This window comes from Macaca nemestrina, chromosome 9 (assembly GCF_043159975.1).
Source record: "Macaca nemestrina isolate mMacNem1 chromosome 9, mMacNem.hap1, whole genome shotgun sequence".
NCBI classification, from domain to species: Eukaryota; Metazoa; Chordata; class Mammalia; order Primates; family Cercopithecidae; genus Macaca; species Macaca nemestrina.
Window position 1 is genome coordinate 1,359,366 of NC_092133.1, and position 21,846 is coordinate 1,381,211.

A 21,846-nucleotide genomic window follows, 5' to 3' on the forward strand; every position below is an offset into this window, starting at 1 on the left:
CCTGTCATCCAGGTTGGAGTACAGTGGTGCAATCAGAGCTCACTGCAGCCTTGAAGTCCTGGGCTCAAGTTAGCCTCCCCCCTCAGCCTCCTAAGTACCTACGAACACAGGCACACACTACTGCACCTGGCTAATTTTATTTTATTTTACTTTTTGTAGAGATGGGGTCTCACTGTGTTACCCAGGCTGGTTTCAAACTCCTGGCTTCAGAGGATCCTCCCGCCTTGGCGCCCCAAGGTGCTGAGATTACAGGCATGAGCCACTATGCATGGTCTCAACTGTTCTTTCTTTCTTTTTTTCTTTGAGACAGAGTCTTGCTCTGTTGCCCAGGCTGGAGTGCAGTGGCCAGATCTCAGCTCACTGCAAGCTCCGCCTCCCTGGTTTACGCCATTCTCCTGCCTCAGCCTCCTGAGTAGCCGGGACTACAGGCGCCCGCCACCTCGCCCGGCTAGTTTTTTGTATTTTTTAGTAGAGACGGGGTTTCACCGTGTTAGCCAGGATAGTCTCGATCTCCTGACCTCGTGATCCGCCCGTCTCGGCCTCCCAAAGTGCTGGGATTACAGGCTTGAGCCACCGCGCCCAGCCTCAACTGTTCTTTTAAACTGGTGAGTTTTACCCGATTCATGGCTAATAATAAAATCAAAGCTATAAAATCTTAATGTTTTTACTTTTACGTAACCATGTGTATATGTGTCTGTTTTTATACTGTCCACATGGTAGCAACTGACTTATCAATAAACGAGTACTCATAAATTAGTTCTCCAAAATGCTTTTCTGTTTTGTTTTGTTTTTTGAGACGGAGTCTGGCTCTGTCACCCAGGCTGGAGTGCAGTGGCCGGATCTCAGCTCACTGCAAGCTCCACCTCCTGGGTTTATACCATTCTCCTGCCTCAGCCTCCTGAGTAGCTGGGACTGCATGCGCCCGCCACCACTCCCGGCTAGTTTTTTGTATTTTTTAGTAGAGACGGGGTTTCACCGGGTTAGCCAGGATGGTCTCGATCTCCTGACCTCGTGATCCACCCATCTCGGCCTCCCAAAGTGCTGGGATTACAGGCTTGAGCCACCGTGCCCGGCCTCCAAAATGCTTTTCAAGTTCATAATAGAAATGCCTTCAGAATTTTAGACATTTTTCCTGGGCTACTAGTCAGACAAATGTATACTGTTTCTGCTAGTTATTTTAAAGTCATAAAACTTGCTTCTGTGATAGTTTATGCTTGTTTGATTTGTCTGTTAGCGTATGCCTTTGGTTTTGAGTGTTTAGCTTCTGAGGTCTAAACAAGTGCTCATGATGAGGCCTAGGAACATACGTAAGGGGTCAAACTTCGCAGGAAGGCCAGCGAGATGCAGCGGAGACAGCACGCGGGGCCTGCAGAGGTGTGTGCCGGGCCTTCGGTTTCTTTACCTGTGTGACTGTGCCTCACACAAGGCTCACATGTCACACCTCCATACGAACAGTACGTGCTATATCAACAGCTCTTGAGAGCTACGTTTTCTTAGTCCTAGAAGTAGGAAGGATTTTAAAAATATCTAGCTTACCCTCCTTTGTCATGCCTGATACTTCCATTACAAGGTCTGGTAAGTTCAAAAGAGAGCATTTTAAAATCATCTTTCTATTGTTTTATTACTTACCCAGCTCCACAGGTAACATTTTGATAGGATTTTTTTCTAAAAGCAGAGTTTTCAAATGCCTTTAAAGCAAAACAAAACAAAAAAAATTTAAAAAGCAGAGAATTAAATGACTATCTCCAAAATATACCATCAAGTTTCTTCGTTTTTCTTCTCTTTCAGGGGCAACTTCAATACAGATACACTTAAATTTACAACATGGACACACAAATGGTCTGCTGCCAAACATAAACATAAACATAAACACAGGTCTAGCCCTGCTCCACCGACACGCGGGACCAGGCAGTCTGTAGGGGTGGCGGTGTCCCTGCTTTGCAGGGTATTGTACACCTCCAGCCTTTCTCCAATAGATGCCAGAGGTACCACCCGCCCCCAGGTGTGGCAACCACAAATGTCTCCAGACATTACCGACAGTCTCCTTGGGGGCAAAACCTCCCCCAGTTCAGAACCTCTATTTTAGGCTTTCATACCTTCCAGTTACAACCTCACTGTAAACCAGTCTTTCCTAAGATGTGCTGTGAGGAATCCCAGTGTTTTATGATGCTCTGTGAAAAAAGTTTTCTATGGCCAAAATTGCTTGAGAGACTTCCGCTGCACAGTATATCCTGCCCTGCTTGGAGATGAATGATTCGTACACTGGGGACTCTGAGAAGCCTCTACATAAGAAACTCAGCTGAGGCAGCATTTCGGGAAGGCACCCACTTTCATTTAACACCTAGTAACATCCTTACAAAATGCAGCCCAAAATATCTCATGGATGCCTGTCTGTTTAGACAGGAAAGAATGTAAACATTTACTAGTTGAATGATAGAAAAATCCATATATTCTATTAAACTCTATCTCGTATCTTTTACTGTACTATGCTTCTTGGTTTTCACAGTTAATTATGATTATTTTTTGAGACAAGGTCTCCACTCTATTGCCCAGGATGGAGTGCAGTGACATAATCTCGGCTCACTGCAACCTCTGCTCACTGCAACCTCTGCCTCCTGGGCTCAAGCAATCCTCCTGCCTCAGCCCCCCGCAGGTAGCTGAGACTAATAGGTGTGTGCCACCACGCCTGGCTGAGCTGAGACTAATGGTGTGTGCCACCACACCTGGCTGAGCTGAGACTAATAGGTGTGTGCCACCACGTCTGGCTGAGCTGAGACTAGTGGTGTGTGCCACCACACCTGGCTGAGCTGAGACTAATGGTGTGTGCCACCATGTCTGGCTAATGTTGGTATTTTTTGTAAACACAGGGTATTCCTATGTTGCTCAAGCCAGTTTTGAACTCCTGGACTCAAGTGATCCTCCCGCCTCAGCCTCTCAAAGTGCTGGGATTATAGGTATAAGCCACCATGCCCAACCCTCATTTAAATTATGTTTAATTTTTTTTTTTTTTTTTTTTTTTTTTTTGAGACGGAGTCTCGCTCTGTCACCCAGGCTGGAGTGCAGTGGCCGGATCTCAGCTCACTGCAAGCTCCGCCTCCCGGGTTCACGCCATTCTCCTGCCTCAGCCTCCCGAGTAGCTGGGACTACAGGCGCCCGCCATCTCGCCCGGCTAAGTTTTTTGTATTTTTAGTAGAGACGGGGTTTCACTGTGTTAGCCAGGATGGTCTCGATCTCCTGACCTCGTGATCCGCCCGTCTCGGCCTCCCAAAGTGCTGGGATTACAGGCTTGAGCCACCGCGCCCGGCCGTTTAATTTTTTTATTACCCTACAGGAAAATCAGATTATTTAAGGTTTAGACAATTTTCTTTCTACTTATTTTCTTGGATTTTCCTGGTTATTTGAATTTTTTTTTTTTTTTTTGAGATGGAGTCTCACTCTGTGGCCCAGGCTGGAGTGGAGTGGCGTGCTCTTGGCTCACTGAAACCTCTGCCTGCCAGGTTCAAGCAATTCTCCTGCCTCAGCCTCCCGAATAGCTGGGACTACAGGCACATGCCTCCATACCCGGCTAATTTTTTTATACTTTTTTTTTTTAGTAGAGATGGAGTTTCACCATGCTGGCCAGGCTGGTCTTGAACTCCTGACCTTGTGATCTGCCCACCTCGGCCTCCCAAAGTGCTGAGATTATAGGCGTGAGTCACTGTGCCCGGCTGTTACTTAAAGTTTTTAAGGAATAAACTTTATGAAGTAAACTTTTCTTGAAGTGCACAAAAGTGGATTATTTCAATGTGGTTCTTTCAGTTCATTGTTTTTGGTTTACTCCCTCTGAATTTTGCTTGTATAAAACCAGCCAACAAGAACAGCATCTGCTCTCTGGAAGGTGAACAGAGGCCTCCAGATGCTGAGGAGGGCAGCAAGGGCAGCGCCATGCCCTCGGCTTCTCCAGCACTAGGGCTTCGTCAAGGCAGAAAGGTTCTGGCCACTCAGGTGCTGCTGGGTGGGGCTGGGTTGGGTTTTGCCTGACAGGGATTGCAGGGGGTGCATGTTTACTATTAACCTGAAAGTACAGCACGGGTTTTTCTACCTTATGTAATAATATTATTAAAATATTCTGAAAACACTTTAAATGACAAATTTATAAATGTTAATTCCTTAAATACTATCAATAATTCAAAGCGTACCCACTGATTCTTTTGTTTCATTGATTTTAAAATGAATATATAAAAGTAAATGCTGAGTTGGACTTATTTGCCTAAGGAGGTAAATGAACTGATCCACGCTTCCCACATCTTCTCTCTGCTAGCAAGCTCACACATCCAAGACGCTGAGAAGGGGGCACGCTAACACCGTCACTGTTTTAATTATGTTTCGAGAGGTTTAAGGCTTTAATAAGCCCATAATCACTTTACATTTCTGAGTAATATGTCTCAGCTCTGTAGCTGATCTAATTGGAATGTTATCATGGGTTACAAATCACAAATAAAAGTGTATCTTCAAAAACATTAGGTAGCCAGCTTTGGCAGAATCAAAGAATTTTCAAATTTTGAGGACTGTATACTTATTTTAGGGAAAAGACGAGTAGTTATGGGAACAGGTCTTAGTGCACTTACATCCTCTGAGTAGCACTTACTCTCCAGAACTGTGTAAGGCTAAAATGATTTGTGGACAAAATAGCACCCAGTGATTCTAAACCCAGAAGATGATGATCACGTGAAGAAGAAATCCTTCCCAAAGCACTCTCAGCCACAGGCTCGGAAACCTCCCCAGGCCGTGAGGACAGGGTGGACAACTGCCCAGAGAGTACCTAGCTCCCATGCAGCTCATATAACACGAGCAGCTGGCCGGGCTCAGCAGATGCATCGGCTGAGTCCCGGGACATTCTTCTCCTCGAGGTCCATCTGATCCGCCCTGCAGACCCTGGAGTCCCCAGGACCCCCATGCAGATGCACCGGGTGTGTTTCCACCTGCTCGAGACACCACTTGTCATTAGGTAAGTAGCTTCCTCGCAGAGCCTGAAGGGTGAATGATGCGTGGTTCTCTTCTATTACGTGTGGCAAAATATACTGACTTCTTATAAAACATTTTTAAAACCGGTGTGAAGGGCCTCCTACAAGCCTCTATTCTACTGTCCCACAGAGGCCACCATGGCTCTTGGGAGACACAATTCCTCATGTAGGAACTGGGGGTGCCCTGGACACCCCTTTCCTTCTTGTGACCCCACACCCACCCGCATCCCACCAGCTCTGAAGTCCCACCAAAGCCCTGCCATGGCCAGCCATGCCCAGGCTGCCCCTCCTGCATGGGCTGCTGCCGTGGCCCCAGCTGGTGACCTGCCCCACCCTTGCCCTGGAGCCCCCCTCTTCACAGAGTGACTATAAGCCAAGTCTGATGCCACCCTCTCTACTCAAACCCTTCTGTGACTTCCTTTCTAAAATAAAATTCACAAAGAGACCCTAGCCTCTGAGCCCCACTGCCCCTCTTTAGAGACTTCCCCCACCAAATAGGCCTCCCTGCCAGCCTGCACCTGCCAGGCACATGCCCACCTCAGGGCTGTGCCCAGACACACTCATATCAGAGGAAGGGCTGAAGCACTGGTCAAAAGAGGTTCGGGCAGCTGGGTGTGGGGGCTCACACCTGTCATCCCAGCACTTTGGGAGGCCGAGGCAGGCAGATCACTTGAGGTCAGGAGTTTGAGACCAACCTGGCCAACATGGCAAAACCCTGTTGCAGGGGCCTTTGAAAACAGTATGCTGAGAATAGATAGGGCTCAAGGACAGTATCTCCAATTGAACTTTTAATGAACTCCCGTAGGCGCCAAGAAGGCGGGCAGATAAGGAAGAGCATAGAAACAAGGAACTGAGTAGAAGGTTACATCTGAGAAAAGAAAGTTTGTTTTGCATTGCATTCTTTCTGCTGACGTGGGGTTTATGGAGTATAAATAAAGTGAGGCGGAGGCTCTGAGTGTGGCCGCCATGTTCTCTGTGTGTCTTTGTCTTTTGTGTGTTCTTTCATTCTCCACCACCCCCGGCATGGACCCCAACACCCTGTTTCTACTAAAAATACAAAATTTAGCAGGGCACGGTGGCGCGCACCTGTAATTCCAGTTCCGAATTGCCTGAACCCAGGAGGCAGAGGTTGTAGTGAGCTGAGATCACGCCACTGCACTCCAGCCTGGGGGAGAGAGCAAGACTCCATCTAAAAAAAAAAAAAAAGAAAAAAAGAAAAGAAAAGAATAAGAGGTAAGGCGATCATGGCTTCAGAAGGAGAAAAAGCCACAGTGCCAGGGATGTGGACACAGAAGCAGAAGGCTCAGGAAAGAAGGACGTCTCCACAGTGAGAGGAGATTCCTGGCTGATGGGGAAGGGCCAGGCTGAGGAGGGGAAAGGAGGTGTGGCATTTCCACCATGGGCAGGATTACACCCCACAAGTCCACAAGTGGGAATGCAAGGAAACCCTGGGAAGGGAAGTGGTGGGGATGGGCAGGACACCCGGGGCTTGGCTGGGTGCTCCCAGTTTTCCTAAGTGAGAAGAATTTCTCATTATATGCCAAGAACCAATGTGGGTTACACAAGAGCCCTCAGGAGCAAAGGAGCTGGTTTATTTATTTTTTTTTTTTGAGACGGACTCTTACTCTGTCGCCCAGACTGGAGTGCAGTGGTGTGATCTCAGCTCACTGCAACCTCCGCCTCCTGGGTTCAAGCAATTCTCTTCCCTCAACCTCCCAAGGAGCTGGGATTACAGGCACCCACCACCATGCCTGGCTAATTTATATATATATATATATATATATTTTTTTTTTTTTTTTTTTTTTTTTTTGAGATGGAGTATCGCTCTGTCATCCAGGCTGGAGTGCGGTGGCGCGATCTCCGCTCACTGCAAGCTCTGCCTCCTGGGTTCACGCCATTCTCCTGCCTCAGCCTCCCAAGTAGCTGGGACTATAAGCGCCCACCACCATGCCCGGCTAATTTTTCTATATTTTTAGTAGAGACAGGGTTTGCCATGTTGGCCAGGATGGTCTTGATCTCCTGACCTCAGGTGATCTGCCCACCTCAGTCTCCCAAAGTGCTGGGATTACACGTGTGAGCCACCGCGCCTGGCCAAAGTTGCTGGTTTAACTCGTCAGAGGTATTTCTGATTTTCAGGCAGCTTCATACAAGGAGAGTCAGAGCTGGAATCAGTTGTGATAAAAATCACACCGGCCACCCAGCAAAAAGACACTGTGGCTACCAGCATTTGTTGTGGCACCAAATATCCCAAGTTAGAGTTCTGCATGTCAGGTACATTCAACTGTCGCACCTCTTAGCTGGATTTAAAAATACTATTAAATGTGTCTATTCCGAAATAAAAATTCAATCAAGAGTAAAGGACAAGGATGATTTTAAAATCTGGAAGCATAAACAACTTACCTGTGGGCTCCGATCCCGGAAGGAAGCACCTTAATTCTGTTGTACCGGAGGTCCAGCCAAGTCAGGTTCGGCAGCAACTGAAAGAAATCTTGAGGAATCACACACAGGGAGTTCCTTTGCAGATGCAATTGCTTCCGTGCAAAAGAGAATCAGAGAATGTTTTGTCAACCAACTAATTTTTAAAACATGATATACCCAAAATCCATTTCCAAAAGAACTACTAACCACGTATACTACGTCAAAAAACAAAAACCCACTCTCTTACCCTCAAAAGATGTAAACAGTAAACACGAGAATCAGAAAGAAAAGAACCAGGGCTCCTTCCAGCGGCCTTCCGAGCGGGGACTGGCTTCCTGAAGAGCCGGCACTCTGTTGCTGACCAAGCACATCACTGTTTCTATCCCAAAGCCTGTGACACGGTCTGAATCCTGGGGCTCCACACTCAGTGTCTCGGCCCTTTCTCCAGTGCCTGCCGCAGCACCTGGCCCTTGGCAGCCCCCGAAACCGCCTGTTTACTGAGCAAATAGCCAGAACCATGTCTGGTCTGGGGGACTCAGCCCAACTCAGTCATTAACAGGAAACTAAAAGACAGGGACAGAGACGTCTGCTGTGGTGTTGTCTACGATCAGCAGCACACAAAAATAACCTCGGCAAGCATCATTTCAGAAGCAGATAGACACATCAACTCAGTGATGCTTTAAAGTCATTATAAATAAGGGAAGGTGGAAGATGAAATGTATACACATTGATTTTAGCTGTGTAAAATGCATATAACATATATATAATTTTACAGTCACAGTGTGGGAGGATAATAGCTAATTTTTACAATACCATCATTAGTGCTGCTATGTTGTTTATACTCACATTATTATACATATTTATATCTATACTCGTATTGACTGAGGGAGTAGAAACAGATCATTGTTCAGAACAATGATCTCGAAGCCAGACTGCCTGGATTCACATCTACGTTTCAAAATCTATTGGCTGTGTGACCTTGAGCAAGTTCCCGAACCTCTCTGGGCTCCAGTGTCCTCATCTGTGAGACGGGGCAATGTGGGCAGCACTAAAGAGCAGTGCGTGGATTGGCTGCTGTGATTACGTTGCCTTCTCTATGAAACACACACTGCATATTGCACAGAGCGCCACCGTGCCTCCCCATTCCACCTTCAACACCGTGTCCCTGATCCAAATCATTGACAGATTCCAACTGAAGAAACACTGACTGGAAAAATCACACTTCTCATAAAGGCATTGGAAACAGTGTCTTATCCCTGCGAGGAAATTGCTGGAGTCACTGCTTGCTGGCAGCTGGCTCGGTCTCCAGAAAGCAGCCTGGCGATCACAGATCACCGGGTGTACCGCCACGTACATGGGCATGCAACCCCCACATACAGGCATGCGCATGCCTCCGCGTGCTGCCTTTCTCGGGCCTCTGCAGGAGTGGCTTTACGCTTTTTGGTCCTGTCCTTTCCCTCCCAGGGCAAGCTGATTCCAGTGCTCAGCTTTGAAACCACGTCGTCCTCAATGCCAGTAAAAGGACCCTCAGAAAGCTAACACTCTTCTTCCTCCCCAGCACCTCTGGAAATGCAGGCACCACCTGCGACTTGGAGCTGGTTATGGTTGAAGGAAATAATGTATACAGTGGTCCATTTCCAAGACAAAGTGCCTTGAATCGGCTTAGGTCAGCAAACTACAGAAGAAACAGGATGTACTAGGCCCCTGCTTGGATAGCCAACGCCTGCTTCTCGGCACCCCCCACCCCTTAGTTGCCCTCACCCGAACCAAAGAGGTTTAGTCTAAGATGAAAGTTTACTGGCCTAAAAATATCTCGTTTTGTCTGTTCTTATCAGCCTGCCCAGCTACTTAGGTCATAAGTCAAATACTGGAAGAGCCCCTGAGCTGACTGGGATTGCAATGCATTGTGGGCCGCAACAAAATGCAGCAGGACAACCCCAAAGAAAACACCTACAGCCCCTGCCCAACAACCAATAGGCGACGTCCAGGAAGACTGTGACCACCCCCCACAGTACTCAGCCTATGAGGAACCGGAGGCGGGACCTGCACCCTACACCCCCCTACCCAACAACCAATAGGCAACATCCAGGAAGGCTGTGACCCCCCCCCACAGTACTCAGCCTATCAGGAACCAGGGGAGGAACCTGCACCCTACAGCCCCTACCCAACAACCAATAGGCAACATCCAGGAAGGCTGTGACCCCCCCCACAGTACTCAGCCTATGAGGAACCGGAGGCGGGACCTGCACCCTGCAGCCCCTACCCAACAACCAATAGGTGAAGTCTGGGAAGACTGTGACCCCCCCCCCACAGTACTCACCCTATGAGGAAGCGGGGGAGGAACCTGCACCCTACAGCCCCTACCCAACAACCAATAGACAACATCCAGGAAGACTGTGACCCCCACAGTACTCACCCTATGAGGAAGCGGGGGCGGGACCTTCACCCTGCAGCCCCTACCCAACAACCAATAGGTGAAGTCCGGGAAAGCTGTGACCCCCCCCCCACAGTACTCAGCCTATGAGGAACCAGGGGAGGGACCTGCACCCTACACCCCCTACCCAACCACCAATAGGTGAAGTCTGGGAAGGCTGTGACCCGCCCCCCACAGTACTCAGCCTATGAGGAACCAGGAGAGGAACCTGCACCCTACACCTCCTACCCAACAACCAATATGCAACATCCAGGAAGACTGTCACCCCCACAGTACTCAGCCTATGAGGAAGCGGGGGTGGGACCTGCACCCTGCAGCCCCTACCCAACAACCAATAGGTGAAGTCCAGGAAGGCTGTGACCCCCCCCCCCACCACAGTACTCAGCCTATGAGGAACCAGGGGAGGGACCTGCACTCTACACCCCCTACCCAACAACCAATAGGTGAAGTCCGGGAAGACTGACACCCCCCCCACAGTACTCAGCCTATGAGGAAGCGGGGGTGGGACCTGCACCCTACACCCCCTACCCAACAACCAATAGGTAAAGTCCGGGAAGGCTGTGACCGCCCCCCCCACAGTACTCAGCCTATGAGGAAGCGGGGGTGGGACCTGCACCCTGCAGCCCCTACCCAACAACCAATAGGCAACATCCAGGAAGACTGTGACCCCCCCACAGTACTCTGCCTATGAGGAACTGGGTGGGCAGGACCTGCGCGCTAGGGGATAAATGGCTTGTTGTAACCCTGCTGGGTGTGCCTGCCCACCAGACACCCAATCTTGCAAAACCGTCATTAAAAGTCGCATTTCCACTGTTCTCTGGGTCTCTGAGTCCATTCTTTGGGTTTGGATGGGTGAGTTTGTTTCTCACAACCTGGTGGTCCGTACGGGGAAGAAATGACATCTTTGATCGACACTGGAGGGGCTTTCTTCTCCCCAATGTACCAACCAAGGGGCGCAAAACTCTCTAAGGAGAAGTTAACAGTATCGGGGTAAAGAGGGAGGGATTTCAGGTTCCGATATTTAAGAAAATGTTAATTAGCTTGGGATCAGAACAAATTAAGTGGTTGTTCTTACATGTTCCTGAAGCAGGAACTAACCTCCTTGGTCAAGACCTGATTGTCAGATTAGGTTTAGGATTAGGAATAGAGAAGGGACAAATAAAAGTAATGATGGGCCTTCTAACAGAGGAGGAAGAAAGTAATCCCCTTGTGTGGATTAAGGAAGGCAACGGGGAGGATTAAAAATCACACCCTTACAGATTGAACTAAAACATCCAGGAGAAAGAGAAAGAGTTTGCAGGAAACAATATCCCATACCCACTGAAGGGAGAAAGGGTCTCCAAGCGGTAACAGAGGAATGAATTAAAGATGGACTACTGGAACTCTGCATGTCACCATACGACACTCCAATTCTCCCCGTAAAGAAACCGGATGGGGGCCGGGCGCGGTGGCTCAAGCCTGTAATCCCAGCACTTTGGGAGGCCGAGACGGGCGGATCACGAGGTCAGGAGATCGAGACCATCCTGGGTAACACAGTGAAACCCCGTCTCTACTAAAAATACAAAAACTTAGCCGGGCGAGGTGGCAGGCGCCTGTAGTCCCAGCTACTCGGGAGGCTGAGGCAGGAGAATGGCGTGAACCCAGGAGGCGGAGCTTGCAGTGAGCTGAGATCCGGCCACTGCACTCCAGCCTGGGTGACAGAGCGAGACTCCGTCTCAAAAAAAAAAAAAAAAAAAGAAACCGGATGGGTCCTACAGATTAGCGTAAGATCTAAGAACTATAAATCAAATTGTACAAACTCACCATCCTGTGATGCCTCACCCCTACACCCTTCTTAGTAAAATACCCCATTAACGTAAGTGGTTCGGTGTAGTGGATCTGAAAGACGCATTCCGGGCACGTCCCCTAGACTCTAGGAGTAGGGACCTCTTTGCCTTTGAATGGAAAACCCTGTAACTGGGAGAAAGCAGCAGTACTGTTGGACTGTGCTGCCAAAAGGTTTCACGGAAGCCCCAGACTTATTTGGTCATGTCTCAGAAAAAGTCCTGGAGGAATTCCAACCTTCCAGAGAAACCCAGTTATTACAGTATGTGGATGTTCTTCTAATTTCTGGGAAAAGGAGGGACAAGGTATCCGAAGCTACCGCAAGCTTGCTTGATTTCCTAGGGGAAATGGGGTTGCTTAATTTCCTAGGGGAAAGGGGCTTGTTCTTGTTTCTCCAAGAACAAACTCCAATTTGTAGAAAAAGAAGTTAAATATTTAGGACATCTAATTAGTGAAGGGAAGCGGAGAATAAACCCAGAAAGAGTATTGGGAATAGTGGGTCTGCCCTTGCCTAAGACAAAGAAAGAACTCCAAAAATTTTTAGGTTTAACTGGTTACTGTAGATTATGGATTGACTCATATGCTCAAAAAAACAAAGATTTTGTATTTTAAGTTACTAGAAGACGAACTTCTAGTAACCTTTGCAATGGTCCCTGGAAGAAATCAAGGCAGTGGAGGATTTAAAGCAAGTTCTCGCTACAGTCCCAGTCCTGGCCTTTCCATCTTTAAAGAAAATGTGTTATCTGTTAATAACAGTAGGCCAGGGAGTGGCCCTTGGGGTGTTCACTCAAATCTGGGGCGGGGAAGAGGCAACTGTTGTTTTTATCTCCAAGCTTCTTGATCCTGTCCCTTGAAGGTGGCCCGAATGTGTGCAAGCAGTAGCTGTCACAGCCCTGCTGACAGAGGAGGGTTGGAAGCTGACCTTCGACTGGGCCCTGGTAGGGAGCACCCCACATCAGGTCAGGCATATATGAAATCAAAGAGCTGGGAGATGGTTGACTAATTCCTGGACATTAAAATATGAAGTCCTATTACTAGAAAAAGATGATTTGGTCTTAATAACAGATACTTGCTTGAATCCAGTCAGTTTCTTATTGAAAGGACAGGAGAATAAGGTGGCATCAGACTGTAACTGTTAGGTATCATAGAATATCAAACTAAAGTCACACCAGACCTTCGAGAAGCTCCCCTACATGATGGAATGAGGCTGTTTGTGGATGGGTCATCCCAAGTGACTAATGGTAAAAGACACAATGGCTATGCTGTCATTGATGCAAACGATCCTCATGTGAAAAAGGTAGATTACCCAACAACTGGTCAGCACAAACCTGTGAATAACATGCTCTTAACCAGGCCCTAAAGCCCCTAGAAGACCAAGAAGGCACTATATATAGTGATTCCAAATACGCCTATGGAGTAGGACATACCTTTGGAAGGATCTGGACAGAGTGGGGCCTGATAAATAGTAAGGGGAAAAAACTGGTACATGGGGAACTGGTCAAGCAAGTTTTAGAAAGCATCGTGCCTCCAGCGGAGATAGCCATGGTTCATGTAAACGGCTGTCAGATAGGAAACACTATAGAAGCTGTAGGGAACAGGCCTGTGGATGAAGCTTCTAAACAAGCCTCTCTAAAGTAAGAAGTTAGACTGTTTAGCCTAATCCAGATATTCCTAAGGTGGTATTAAGACCCCAATTTTCGGCCGGGCGCGGTGGCTCAAGCCTGTAATCCCAGCACTTTGGGAGGCCGAGGCGGGTGGATCACGAGGTCAGGAGATCGAGACTATCCTGGCTAACATGGTGAAACCCCGTCTCTACTAAAAATACAAAAAACTAGCCGGGCGTGGTGGCGGGCGCCTGTAGTCTCAGCTACTTGGGAGGCTGAGGCGGGAGAATGGCGTGAACCTGGGAGGCGGAGCTTGCAGTGAGCCGAGATCACGCCACTGCACTCCAGCCTGGGAGACACAGCGAGACTCCGTCTCAAAAAAAAAAAAAAAAAAAAAAAAAAAAAAAAAAAGACCCCAATTTTCTAAAGAGGAGGAAGAGCTGGGCAAGATAGGGGCCACTCGGCTGGGCGCGGTGGCTCAAGCCTGTAATCCCAGCACTTTGGGAGGCCAAGACGGGCGGATCACGAGGTCAGGAGATCAAGACCATCCTGGCTAACACGGTGAAACCCCGTCTCTACTAAAAAATACAAAAAAACTAGCCGGGCGAGGTGGCAGGCGCCTGTAGTCCCAGCTACTCAGGAGGCTGAGGCAGGAGAATGGCGTGAACCCGGGAGGTGGAGCTTGCAGTGAGCTGAGATCCGGCCACTGCACTCCAGCCTGGGCGACAGAGCGAGACTCCGTCTCAAAAAAAAAAAAAAAAAAGAACAAGATAGGGGCCACTCAAACTGAGGATGGGAGGTGGGTGCTCTCTGATGGGAGATAAATGATAAACCCATAATGAGAGAACTGATGTCCATACTGCACAAGGAAGTCACTGGGGTCCCAAGACCACGTGTGATGCAATACTCAAGAATTAAGGGTGTATAGGGATTTACACACCTGCTAAACAAGCGTGTGGGGGTTGTGTGACCTGCCAGAGAATAAACAAAAAGGTAGTTCGACTACTAGCTGGGTGCGGAGGCTCATGCCTGTAATCCCAGCACTTTGGGAGGCTGAGGCAGGTGGATCATGAGGTTAGGAGTTTGAGACCAGCCTGCCCAACATAGTGTGAAACTCCATCTTTACTAAAAATACAAAGAATTAGCTGGGCGTGGTGGCAGGTGCCTGTAATCCCAGCTACTCGGGAGGCTGAGGCAGGAAAATCACTTGAACCCAGGAGGCGGAGGTTGCAATGAGCTGAGATTGCACCACTGCACTCCAGTCAGGGCAACAGTGCGAGACTCCATCTCAAAAAAAAACCCACAAAAACCAAAAGACTACCAGAGGGAGACCTCCTTCAAGTAGATTTTACAGAAATGCCCACAATAGGGAGACGAAAGTATCTGCTGGCAATGGTAAACCACCTCTCCACCTGGGTAGGGGCCTCCCCCTCCCAACTGCCACCACCACGTATGTGGCCAAAATAATCTCACAACAAATTATACCCAGATTTGGCCTGGTAGAAAATATTGATTCAGACAACGGGAGCCACTTTACCTCGAGGGTGCTAAGGGGAATTCTGGAGGGTTTGTACATTAGATGGGTTACCACACCCCTTGGCACCCTGCTTCCTCTGGAAAAGTAGAAAAAAGGAATCGGACTCTCCAAAAGCATATTTACTAAACTAATCTTAGAAACTAAAGTGCCTTGGACCAGACGTCTCCCCAGAGCAACTCCTGAGGATTAGTACAGCCCCGAGGAAAGGCCTGGGATGGTCCCCTTACGAGTTGTTATATGGACTCCCAGATTTAGGTGGGACTACTGACCTTCCTGCTATGAAAACCAAAGACGAATTTTTAAGAAATTATACACTGGCCATATCCTCCACCCTGTCATCCCTCCGGTTGAAAGGATTTCTGACTCAAACCCTGCCTCATGAGTTCACGGTTCACCACTTCCAGCCTGGCGAAGCTCCGCCCAAGCTGGGAAGGTCCCTACCAAGCTCTCCTAACCACTGAGACAGCCGTACGAACAGCTGGATAGGGGTGGACACATGGCACTCAGTCAAGAGACAGGTAAAAGAACTCCTGGAAGGAAGGGAAAGGGGAAATGGGAAGTGTACAGATCTCCTAAGGAACCCCTAAGCTAACTCTGAGGAAAACCTAGAAGGAAGCCACGAGCAGGCTCTGTCATTGGGGTGGACATAGTTAGAATTAATCGGTACACAATTATTGGATGGAGCCTGGTAGAAGAATAGCCAATCAAACTAATAGTCAATATAGCTAGAACCTCCACCTCCCAGACCATAAGTTTTGATGCCTGCCAAGTCTTACCTTGTGGGAATTTAGGGAACCAAAGGCAGCTGTCACGAGCAAACAAATATCTATGTCCTGAAACAGGTCGCTACGGGGAAAGCCCTGTGCTAGCTGGAATGAGGTCTGGCGGACCACCCAATTTTGAGGCTGGGTGAGCCATTCTCCCAAAACCAAACTCTTAAAGAATAAAATACAGTTATATAAGAGCCCCACACCACCTAACTGTAGAAATTTAGAGTGCAATCCTATATTAATTAACATAAACACCCTAGCTACTCTAGACCAGGAACCTTGGAGGTATGGATCAGGAATAAGTATCTCAGGAAGGGATCCCGTGGAACAGTTAGCTTTCAGGCACGTCACCAACTCTACCCCGAGCCCACCCAGGATTACTATAACTCCCAGTCCCACTACTTCCTTTAACCCACCGGACAATGCCCTAAGAGAGTAAAAATAACGAAGGTAACAGATTTGAGGCAGACTTTAGAAACTGAGACTGGATATGGGGATATCAATGCCTGCGCCTGATGGGTCAGATTTTCGGTACTAGCTCTTAATAAGAGCTACTGTCACGCATGTTCTGCTGGGCAGCCTCAGGCACAGGTGGTTCCAGTTCCCCCAGGATTGGATACCAATCCTGATGGAATGCAATGCATATTGGCTTTATACCAGGACAGGGATGCATGGGGAAATGAGATTTGCAAAAGTCTATCACTGCTCTTCCCGCCTTGTGAAAATCAGACATGAGAGCAATCCCCTCATCCTCCATAGGGAATACGAACCACTCCTCTTGCCTCTCTAGGCAGGGGGCAGAGTTCAATAAGGCTGTGGGAGAACTCTCAACTTGTACCCACATCTTAAACATTACTGGTGAGTCAAACAATGGCAACTACTCGGCTCTTCATACACCCCAGGCTGATGTCTGGTGGTAAGTGGGAAGAGGAACCTCTGTGACCTGTTACTGTCCAAATGGACTGGGACTTGTGCCTCAGTTCAACTGGCCATTCCATTCACCCTGGCATTCCATAAGATCCCCAAGAACCCCCATGGCCACCTAAGTCAGAGAGATCTAGCAGATTCTTTTGATCCCAATATTTATATTGACTCAGTAGGAGTCCTAGAGGAGCACCTAACGAACCGAAGACCCGAAACCACATAGCTGCTGGGCTTGCATCAGCACTATTCTGGTGGTCAACTGTTAATAAAAATGTAGACTGATGAATTGCATCTATTACAATCAACAAAGATTCATTACCTATACTCGAGATGCTCTCAAAGAAGTGGCTGGCCAGTTAGATGCCACCAACCAAATGGCATGGAAGAACAGACTTGCACTAGACATGATCTTGGCAGAGAAAGGGGCCGTACGCGTCATAATGGGCGGAAAGCATTGCACTTTCATTCCTAACAATACTGCCCCAGATGGAATCATCACAAAAGCATTACAAGAGTTAACAACTTTAGCCAACGAATTGGTGGAAAATGCTGGAATTGATGATTGGCTAGAGAGTTGATTGGCTAGAGAGCTGGTTCGGGAAAACGGAAAGGAATGGTCGCCTCCATTCTGACATCCCTTATAATAGGGGCTGGAGTCCTGAGAGCTACAGGGTGTTGCATTATCCTCCATGTTAAAGGGTTAACCCAAAAATTAATTGAAACAGCCATCAACAAACAAATACCCATAACATATCAACTATTATTAGAAACCAAATCAGATCTACTCTGTTATGATGAAGACAGTCAACAGCTTTTGAAATGATGTGAGGAACAAAGGACACAAAAATAAATGTGGAAATGGGACTAACAGGAGTAAAAAGAGAAAGAGGAGGGAATTGAAGGAAATAATGTATACAGTGGTCCATTTCCAAGACAAAGTGCCTTGAATCGGCTTAGGTCAACAAACTACAGAAGAAACAGGATGTACTAGGCCCCTGCTTGGATAGCCAACGCCTGCTTCTCGGCACCCCCCACCCCTTAGTTGCCCTCACCCGAACTAAAGAGGTTTAGTCTAAGATGAAAGTTTACTGGCCTAAAAATATCTCGTTTTGTCTGTTCTTATCAGCCTGCCCAGCTACTTAGGTCATAAGTCAAATACTGGAAGAGCCCCTGAGCTGACTGGGAGTGCAATGCATTGTGGGCCGCAACAAAATGCAGCAGGACAACCCCAAAGAAAACACCTACAGCCCCTGCCCAACAACCAATAGGCGACCTCCAGAAAGACTGTGACCACCCCCCACAGTACTCAGCCTATGAGGAAGCGGGGGCGGGACCTGCACCCTGCAGCCCCTACCCAACAACCAATAGGTGAAGTCCGGGAAGACTGTGACCCCACAGTACTCAGCCTATGAGGAAGTGGGGGCGGGACCTGCACCCTGCAGCCCCTACCCAACAACCAATAGGTGAAGTCCGGGAAGGCTGTGACCCCCCCCCCCCCCACAGTACTCAGCCTATGAGGAACTGGGGGCGGGACCTGTGCACTAGGGGATAAGAGGCTTGCTGTAACCCTGCTGGGTGTGCCTGCCCACCAGACACCCAATCTTGCAAAACTGTGTTTAAAAGTCTCATTTCCACTGTTCTCTGAGTCCATTCTTTGGGTTTGTTTCTCACATGGTGAACAGTGAATCGGCTATGTCACAACACAAGTTTCATCTTTCCTATTAGGTCCTGGGAGCCTCATGTGAGGATGGGGGATCTCTGGAAGTGCTGTTTATGACTTCAGTGAGAAAGTCTACCACTCTGATTACCTCATTTAGAGACTTGATGTCATGGTAATAAAATTTATACTGACATTTGTCTTCTGAAAGCTATAAGCAGTTATCAAGTTTCTTCATTAAGCCTGAAGACCTCTGGAATTTCCTCCTTCTCCCATTATGCATAAAGGTAACAGAAACCTCAGGGCTCTGCTGGATCCGTAATTCAGGGCTGAGGATATCTGTTCATTAAAAGTGACACCTGTGTAACAGGAGCCAGGACAAGGCAGGTCCCCATGACCAGTGCCTTATCCTAGATGTCAGCAGGAAGGAAAGAGCGAGACCAGCGCTGCCCTGACAGCAAAGACAAGGCAAATGTAGAGTTTATAACTTAAGCAGCCACTAAAAATCTAAATATGTAGCTCTGGTAAAAGCACTCAAAAATGTCAATCTGGCCAGGTGCGGTGGCTTACACCTGTAATTCCAGCACTTTGAGAGGCTGAGACAGGCAGATCACCTGATCTCAGGTGTTCAAGACCATCCTGGGCAACATGGTGAAACCCCATCTCTACTAAAAATACAAAAAGAAAGTCAATCAATATCATAACCGTGTTTCAGACACTGAACTTTCACGTTATTCATTTTTACAATAAATGATGTGAAAATGTGATCGTTCCCACATTCCAGATTAAACCAAATGAGGTTCAAGGAAATTCTGTGAGTCCCAGCAGGGACAGGTGCTGCAGGGGGAACCCTCAACTGTCTAACATCAAAGCTGTGCCCTCACAGAAGCTTTCTCTAGAAATCATAGGGACAAGACAGCATCTACTGCGGACTGACCCGGAGAAGGGCCGGGCACGAAGTAAAACCAGTGTGTAACATGAGCAAAACCATGGGTGAGAACAAAGTTTTTAACTGTTAATGTTGCCTGATTTTCTTTAAGGTTTTGTGTTTTAATTAAGAGTTCAAGGGTGTTTGGCAGTAGTTACTACCACAGGTTTTGAGAGGTGAACTGCAAGGAAGAGAACAGACGCCTTCATCTAAATAGATGCACTGTTTCCATGGGTTGGTCCCCATCATGAAATTTCCCATTTTGTTGTGATCGGCATATGAAACTATGAGTTAGCCTTTCCTCTATTTCATTTTAGAATTCATCACTTCCAAAGAGAAAGAAGCCTACAAATAAAGCCCGGGGTAGATTCCCATTTCTGCCTCCCAACACAGCCAGAGGAGCAGCCCCACTTACTTGAAGGCTGGGGATTCTAAAGACCTCCTCCAAATGGCACAGACCACTTTCACTCAAGTCTAAAATCGGTGAGGAGGAAAAGATGATGCCTCCAACACACTTGTGAACATCTTTGGATGGGGTGGCAGGCAAGCTCCTAGTCTGACCAGCACCCTCCTCCAGATCAGCAGCAGCCACAGAGGGAACTGTGTAGGAGCCGCTTCCCTCCATCCGTTCTCTTCCAGGGACAGCAGCTCATCCTCCTTGGTCTGGAGTCACCTGGAGACACAGGAAGGGAAGATGTAGAAACAACTAATTATACTGAGGCAAAACAGAACAGCTATGTGGCAGATCTGCAGTAATTTAACTTGCTTTAAAAGCTGTCATTTTTCATAAGCTGTAGCAAAAATCTGACTTTTAAACATGTAAAAAAAAAAAAAAGAAATACAAAGAGGTTCAGATTAAAATTCTCTGCTTTCACTTTGTACAATCGAGTTCCAAGATTTAACTCCTGGAAAACGCAAAGGCGCACAATAAATAGAAATGATCATTTTAGGGATATAAACAGATAAGAACACTTCAAAGCCTGTAAATCAACTGTACCGCTTCCATGAAATGATTGGGGGGGGGGTGAAGTTTGCACTATTTCTTATCTCTGGTGTGGTTCTGTGCCTTTTGAAATATGTTTTTAGTTCCTTGAGGCCAGGAAGCCTGTCTTTTGTTTACCATTTTGGCCCAGTGACCAGAACTAAGTCTGGCTAACACCCAGTTAAGCACCGGGGAAAAACCTGTTAAATTAAGAATCTTGAATTTTCGTTGTCCAGCAACACTTTTACTCAGAACTATTGTTCACCAAAACCTCATTCAGCGAGGCACACTTCCACTTGCAATTTCCAAACAATTTATTCGGCAATAAGAATCAACGTTGGAATGCACCAGTTCATCTAATTCAAATCACTCAACCGCCCAATGATTGGCACATGTGTGTGTACTTCATTCCCGTTTTAAGGAGGAGGAGGCTGAGGCGTAGATCAGTTAGGGAACTGCTGCAGGGGCGCAGTTAATTGGGAGGTAGCGGCGACACTGAGACCCAGCAGGGTTCGACCCCAGGCGGCCTATATTCCATGGAAGCCTGTGGGCTTTTTCACGGTCAGTTCACTTGTTTTCTCCGAATCACGGAACTTAAAACAGAGGACGGGAGGCTTCAAACCTCGCAACAGGGAAAATATCTTAAAACCAGAAGTGAAACGACAGCCTGGACTTACACAGCGCCCAGGCAGCGCGGGCTCAGTGGGGTTTCCGAGGCTGCCTTCAAGGGATCCCCACGCACGCCCACCCCTGCTCCCTGCCTCAGTTTCCCCATCCGGGCGAGGCAGAGTTGGATCCGACGCTCTGGGCCTCACATTCCAGGCCTGAGGAGTGTGGCCTTTGCCGTCAGCATCGGGGCTGGAGCTACGCGTCAGGGCACCAGGGGCCGCGGCACCACCTTCCTGCCACCGCCCGCCTCGAGGGCCCAGGGAGCTGGCCGTGCCCGCCCGTCTCACCTGCCGCTCCCCGGCCCACTGGAGCGCTGGCGAGTCACGCCGCCGAGAGCTGCAGCCCAACAATGGAGGCCACCCAGACAACGCGGTCGCCATGGAGACGCCGGTACCGAAGCCCGCAGGCGCCAACCCGAGCGTGGGTGTGTCCGTGGTGCGCCTGCGCGAGGGGTGTGCTGCGCCTGCGCGCGGGGGTGTGCCTGTTGTGGCGGTTTGTGCCCGTTTGCGGGGGCGGGTTGTGGTGCGCCTGCGCGGGGAGGGGGTGCTTGCGCCGGCGGGGGGGAGGTTGTGGTGCGCCTGCGCGGGGGCACGGGTGTGGTGCGCCTGCGCACGCACGCGACCAACGGCAGCATCCGTTTTTCCGCGCCAGCTGCGGCGGAGGGGCGGTGACCGACGGGCAAGTAGAGACCCAGGGGGTTTGGAGGGGCGAGCGGCCTGGCACAGAGGGGAAGGAAGACAGCGGGATGCTGAGTGCTGTCTGGGGAGCCGGAGGGCCCGGGGCGGGCGGGGCTGCTCGAGGACAGCCGAGCAGAAAAGAATTGGTGCTGAGGCACCACCTTTGGAGCCGCCCTCGCTGCCTGCCCTTCCCGCTGGGCTCACTCCCCGCTTCTCTCCTGGGGCTTCCTGGAGTCACTTCCCACGTGAGCTACTTGTCCCCAAATCTTGCCTCAGGGCTTGCTCTCAGGGGAACGCAGACTCAGACCGTCCTCCTTGGAGAAGTAAGGCTCCTCTGCTGAGTCTCCTGCCGTGGACGGAGGAGTGAGGGGGGCGAGGAAACGCAGTGAGTGTCCTGAGGAAGGGTTTTGAGAATTTGT

At 48.8% G+C, this 21,846-nt stretch overlaps 2 protein-coding genes across 11 annotated transcripts in view; one reads left to right on the forward strand and one right to left on the reverse strand.

Annotated features, from left to right (window-relative positions):
• LOC105470943 (leucine rich repeat containing 27) overlaps positions 1–21,174 on the reverse strand; it is a 51,426-nt gene extending 30,252 nt beyond the window's left edge. For 4 of the 10 annotated variants that reach the window (XM_071068905.1, XM_071068901.1, XM_071068904.1 and 1 more), the window contains exons 1-5: positions 21,038–21,174; positions 19,515–19,772; positions 7,404–7,534; positions 6,090–6,192; positions 1,630–1,688 (exon numbers count right to left, since the gene is read on the reverse strand). In XM_071068905.1, the coding sequence (XP_070925006.1) occupies positions 1,630–1,688; positions 6,090–6,192; positions 7,404–7,534; positions 19,515–19,724 (503 nt within the window). In that variant the 5' untranslated portion in view covers positions 19,725–19,772; positions 21,038–21,174. The other 6 variants (XM_071068903.1, XM_071068902.1, XM_011723298.2 and 3 more) reach the window with 6 other exon arrangements.
• A 182-nt stretch (positions 21,175–21,356) lies between these two features.
• Positions 21,357–21,846, forward strand: part of LOC105470988 (serine/threonine-protein kinase 32C) — a 128,286-nt gene continuing 127,796 nt past the window's right edge. Inside the window, exon 1 of the mRNA XM_071068907.1 lies at positions 21,357–21,428. The gene's annotated coding sequence lies outside the window, so the exon portion shown is untranslated. The remainder of the gene's footprint in view (positions 21,429–21,846) is intronic.